At 31.8% G+C, this 6,000-nt stretch overlaps 1 protein-coding gene across 1 annotated transcript in view; it reads right to left on the bottom strand.

The window, feature by feature from the left end:
- Positions 1–4,027: 4,027 nt before the first annotated feature.
- LOC18446242 (cyclase-like protein 3) overlaps positions 4,028–6,000 on the bottom strand; it is a 35,681-nt gene continuing 33,708 nt past the window's right edge. Inside the window, exons 5-6 of the mRNA XM_006856363.4 lie at positions 4,517–4,587; positions 4,028–4,322 (exon numbers count right to left, since the gene is read on the bottom strand). Of these exons, the coding sequence (XP_006856425.1) occupies positions 4,197–4,322; positions 4,517–4,587 (197 nt within the window). The 3' untranslated portion in view covers positions 4,028–4,196. The remainder of the gene's footprint in view (positions 4,323–4,516; positions 4,588–6,000) is intronic.

Below are 6,000 nucleotides of genomic sequence, written 5' to 3'. Positions count from 1 at the left end.
TTTTCAAAATTGTTTAATTAAATTGACAATCAAGGACATACCCTTTGGGATCTGCACAAGACACCCCAAATGACCAATGGATATTCACTTGGCTATGGGAGGCCTCCACATCAGCCCAATGCGGATTATGAAATTTTGTGGATTGAAAATTGGAAAAATAAATTTAGGTACATATTTTTTGTGTGAGAAATGAGTTATGTACACATGTATGAGGCCTTTTAGAAAGGGCATGGATTGAGGCCTTTCAATTGATATTTAATTGAAAGCCTAATGAATATATTAATTATGTTTAACCAACTTACACATGTGGCCCCAAATGATTGGCTACGCATGCTTTTTCAAAATAGAAGAAGAGTTTTGAATTTGAATTTTTGGTGGATATGTGCCTAAGTACCTTAAGGGTATGCTCTTAACCTTGATTTTTAGTTTAATTATTTGAAAAGATCATATGTTTTTTCATACAAGGGGCATTTTGAGTGAATTATAGAAAATAAAGGATAAAGGTGTTTAAATCTCAACCACACATTAAGATGGCATGATGGTAGATGGAAGGCTAAGATCAAGCTTCTCTTTATAGCCATAAGATAATAATATAAGTGGCCAAGATTCTTCTATTTAGAAGTATCTCTACACTTGGTAGCTATAAATATGCCTTTACTCTCTAATTTCTCATACGATCTTATTTTCTCTCTCTTAAAATGGCATGCCTCACTCTAGGTGGTACGTCCTACCCTCTTCACTCTTTTCTCTCTCATCATATGAGAAAAGCCTATAGTGTAGTATGAAGAACAAATCCTAGTGAGAGAGATAGACTTGAACTCCATCAAAGCTCAATTCAAGCTCCATGATGAGAGAGAAAGGAGAGAAAATGGGATTTCTCTCTCAATTCAAGTGGTGTACTTAATAGCACTAGTTACAAGTGTTGTGTACTTGATCTCCTTGTGTAGACTTGTGTTGTTTTGACAAGGGACTCATTGTAGACTTGTGTTGTTTTGACAAGTGACTCATTGATTTGTATCCTCATTGTAATAACTCTATAGAAAGTGTTTGATGGTTGTAATTTCTCTTATGTAGCTGTAATTGAGGGCATGTGATACAATAAGTTTTGTAATTTCGCAAGGAAATTGAGTTATATAGCAGAGTTTGTCACAAATGTTAAAGTATAAGTCCTTGGACTTGGTTTCTATCCACTCAGAATGGGCATGTTTGTAATTTTAAATTTATTTTGAAATATTATTCACAAAGTCAAAATAATTTTTTAAAATTTAAAATTGAGTTTTGGATAGATTTTAAGAAAATAAAAATACTGTTTCTAAAATACATGAACTACTTAATAGTCAAAAGTTTTAGAGTAATAAATTATTAAGTTCACCATTAGTATACTTTTAGAAAATCATATTTGTGGTATTTGTACGACCCCAAAAATTACAGAATCCTTCTCTTCATCCTAATAATTAATCCCCAAAAGAATAAAATACAATTTGCACCCTAGATATGATCAAAATGAGTTTCCCTCCAACAACAAATTTAGATCATCTATTTGGTGAATTTTAATATCTAGGCCTTTACAAACTCAAAATTATTTTTTATTTTTTAATATTGCTCATCCAATGACAATAAATCCATCTAAAAAAAATTTAAAAAGAAAAAAAAAATTATATGGCCTAGATCTAAGCATCTTACCAAAATGGATGGTCTATGTTTTCAAATTTTTTTTTTTAGTAATTATTTATTGGGATGAAAAGAGTGTGTATAGTTGGCTCAAATAAATCGCCTTAACATGATTTTTAAAAATTGTTTCATTATATTATTATACAAGTGTTGTATGAAATCACACACACATGTATAAAGAGAGACGGAGAGACAGAGATGCCCCCCTTCTAATTATAAAAAGTTGAAAAAATATTGACACACTTTAAGTAACTTTTTTCTTTACTTTTTTTTTTTAATATTTTTGTTCTAAAGGCTTCCATTTAACGAAATTTAGTCCAATTTGAACGGTCAATTTGAGAGAATAAGTCACATGAAATTTTATCACTTTCCCATTTTCGTTTTATATCATATATAATGGTCCATGCACTTCAGAAATAGTAAAATGTACATGACATCAACCAGGGGTGGTTAACTGATAGTTGAGATGAATATTACCTAGCCAAACTGAGCGCCTAATGGAAGAAGAACTTGCAACAGTGGTCCATTTTCAACAATTGAGGGGACAATTTACTGGTTTGAACTTTATATTGATCACATTTTAACCATCATTTTTGCCCTTAATTTTGTCATATTGATGCAGAAAAATTTGAACGAACAGTAAAATCAACAAAAAACTAAATTCAAACACAAACATAATTCAAATAAACCTAACGTTTCTCTTCATACCTTAAGCCAGGGTTTCAAAAGCCTAAACTTGTATATCTTTTAATTTCTAAAAATCATGTCGAATGACCCTCTCAAGGTCCCACACACCTCTTAATATTATAATCCAATGTTCTAAGTACATAAAGTATCCAAACAAATAAGACATCGACCCATACATCCTAAGTTAAACTTAAAATTTATAATGACAGTTTTACTCATGTGAACAGTACCCATAAATAGTACTCATGAACAATAATTCTAAATAGTACTCATGATGTAAATAAAAAATAAATAAGAGCTCTAGAATCCCCAAAAAACTAAAAAACCCTCAAATGAAAATTCTAATATACATCTTTCAAAAATAAATAAATCTTAAAATTAAAAATAATTTTGTCCTCCACCACATATCGTCACTTGCTTTTTAGCTTAGTAATAAACAACCATAGCTTGTACATGGAAGGCATGGGGCTAAATCTAGGGAACCTGTACTAAAACAGAAACCAAGCATTTCTCAGCCCTTTTAGGTGTGCCATTGGGCTTGATTGGTTTAAGTGTTAACATATTTATCCCAAATTTTAATACTATCGCTAAACCTCTCATAAGAAGTATTAAACCTATTAGATGCCCAAACAAGATTTTACTCCGACAAGAAGGGCAAAGCTGCTAAAAGCGGGGCAATATTCACGAAAGTACCTTAAAAAACTTCATGCTACTGTTTAAATGCTAAAGGTGCAAAGTTTATATAATATAAGGTTACAACTTTAAAAATGTAGAATTAAAGATGCACCTCATAAATTTGGAAAATGTTGTTTTAATGTTAAAAAAAAAAGTTTTTGAGTCCCAAAAATAATGCATCTTGCAACACATAATCTAGACTATCCATTTTCAAGATTTTCATATGTTTATAGATCTACTTGATTTTAACCATTTTTTTAGTCTAAAATTTTATTATTAGATATGAAAGTAGATTTTCAGATAATCTTAAGAATTTTTTATACCAAAATTATATGTTATGACAAAATTTGAAAATGCGCCTTAATTGGATTGTTTAAAGTTGCAACCTTATAGAAACCACACCTAATATCTAAAGATAAAAACCTAAGTTCCAAGATACATACCATATCCATGGGATCAGATTTTTTCCATTTGCTATACTAAATGCCTTTTTCCCCTAGCTGTCCTAATTTTAAGCCTATTTTATAAAAATATGAGTCGACGCTTGGAAGAGGCTAGACAGCTAAAAATGTATCAAGCCCTAAAACGAGCCCCTATTTCAGACATCGAGTTTCTAGAACTGGATTTGCATATGCAGGTGCATCAGATTACTCTCATTCAATGTAACACGAATGACAAGAAGTGAAAAATTTATTGATTAGTAGAATCTATTAAGGAAAATTGTTTCATGCCGCGAGGACTGCATTTCTACATTTGCGGTTCCCAACGTATAAAACATCCATCTTAAAAATGGATGCAAATAGGTGTTCCATCTAAAAACAATTGAAACTAACATTCCAAATGTTTTTTTAATAAAATTATTATTTCTAATTTTTAAAATTTATGTATTTTTTTTATATTCAGGATCTCTATATTAGAGATTACATGTCATTAAAAATTAAGTCCAAAACTCCATCTCAAAAATAGATTTTTAAGAGGACTCATTCTACATGGATTAATAGAAACCGTGTCCATCTATTACTCTTTTGTAATTCACAAACCATCAAAGACATTTAAATGTTGCCATATACAAAAGTGAAAGATTTATATATGTCAGGAGTTCCACCAAGGAGAGGCACGTGCTAAATATGTTTTCTCTGAACTGCATAACACTCGTAGGAGTCTCATTCAATCAGGATGCATCGTATTGGCGATCCCTCTGCACCTATTAATCGGAGGTGCAAGCAGTGCAATGAGTATAAGCCAGGCTTTACATTGTCTAATTTGAGGCCCTCGACCACGATAATATCCTGAAACATTACACCAGATTAAGTATGCAATTGATATGATAAATATTATCCAACGCAAGGAATAGTGATGCATGGAACTCATTGAGATTTTCTTATTAGATATTAAAAAAATATACCAAAGCTAGAGGGACTTAATAGTATAACAGAATTGACAGCATAAGTTCACCACAATTTATGTGGATTTAGTCACTTACCCTGCTTTTTAGAAGGACCAAATGTGAAGGAATCAGATCATCAAATGCAGCAACTGATAAATAATCAACCCCTACACGGCATAGTAAGAAAATAAAATTAGTGAAACATAAGAGCAGTACAACTTTATTCTCTAGAACATAATAGAACGATAATGGGAGTTCATGGAACAATCTGTTGTGAAAGATCATGAATGCATCAACATGGTCACAAGAATCACAAGACATACTGCAAAATCCAGAATTAAAATTCTAATGTTACCGTCTTTCAGAATCAAGGATCTCATTTAATCTGATAACAAATGCACAGCAGAAACTTAATCATCATGATATGTGCAAAACTATTGAATGTGCATTCTCCTCCAATTAAGTTGCTCAATTGCCAGCTTTTACGTACTAGTATTTCTAGTTCTAGAAGTTCATTACAGACTAGGTATTACAAAGATTCATAACTAGATTTCTCGAATACATACATATAGGAAAGAGCAACATAACTTTATTCTCTAGAACATAATACAATGATAAGGGGAGTTCATGGAACAATCTGTGGTGAAAGATCATGAACGCATCAACATAGTCACAAAAATCACAAGACATACTGCAGAATCCAGAACTAAAATACTGATGTTACCGTCTTTCAGAATCAAGGATCGCATTTAATCTGATAACAAACGCACAGCAGAAACTTAATCTTCATGATATGTGCAAAACTATTGAATGTGTGTTCTCCTCCAATTAAGTTGCTCAATTGCCAGCTTTTATGTGCTAGTATTTCTGGTTCCACAAGTTCATTACATACTACGTATTACAAATATTCATAACTAGATTTCTAGAATATATACATATAGGAAAGAGCAATATAACTTTATTCTCTAGAACATAATACAACGATAATGGGAGTTCATGGAAGAATCTGTGGTGAAAGATCATGAACACATCAACATAGTCACAACAATCACAAGACATACCACAGAATCCAGAACAAAAATACTAATGTTACTGTCCTTCAGAATCAAGGATCTCATTTAATCTGATAACAAACGCACAGCAGAAACTTAATCTTCATGATATGTGCAAAACTACTGATTGTGTATTCTCCTCCAATTAAGTTGCTCAACTGCCAGCTTTTACATGGCAGTATTTCTGGTTCCAGAAGTTCATTACGGACTAGCTATTATAAATATTCATAAGTAGATTTCTCGAATACATACATATAGGAATTCTTCCACAAACACAATACTGCAAAGAGGTACAGTAAAACTCAAATAGATCCCTCACTAGTAGGTATGAGTTGCCTACTTTTCAAAAACTAAGGAACAAAGTGTTTAGGAATTCAAACATTAGTGCCAAGATCATAGGTCAAAGAGATGTTCAAAGGCTCTTTAAAGAAAGATACACTCCCAGTTTTTCCTTTGTAATTTTTGACAATTAATGGTAGCAAATAGTTTACATATGTGACAGTAACCTTACAATCAAACACACTCATG

This window comes from Amborella trichopoda, chromosome 10 (assembly GCF_054954075.1).
Source record: "Amborella trichopoda isolate Santa Cruz 75 chromosome 10, AtrichopodaSantaCruz75HAP2 v2.0, whole genome shotgun sequence".
Classification (NCBI taxonomy): domain Eukaryota; kingdom Viridiplantae; phylum Streptophyta; class Magnoliopsida; order Amborellales; family Amborellaceae; genus Amborella; species Amborella trichopoda.
The sequence above is the reverse complement of the archived record's forward strand: the minus strand, read 5'-3'. Positions and strand labels throughout refer to the sequence as shown.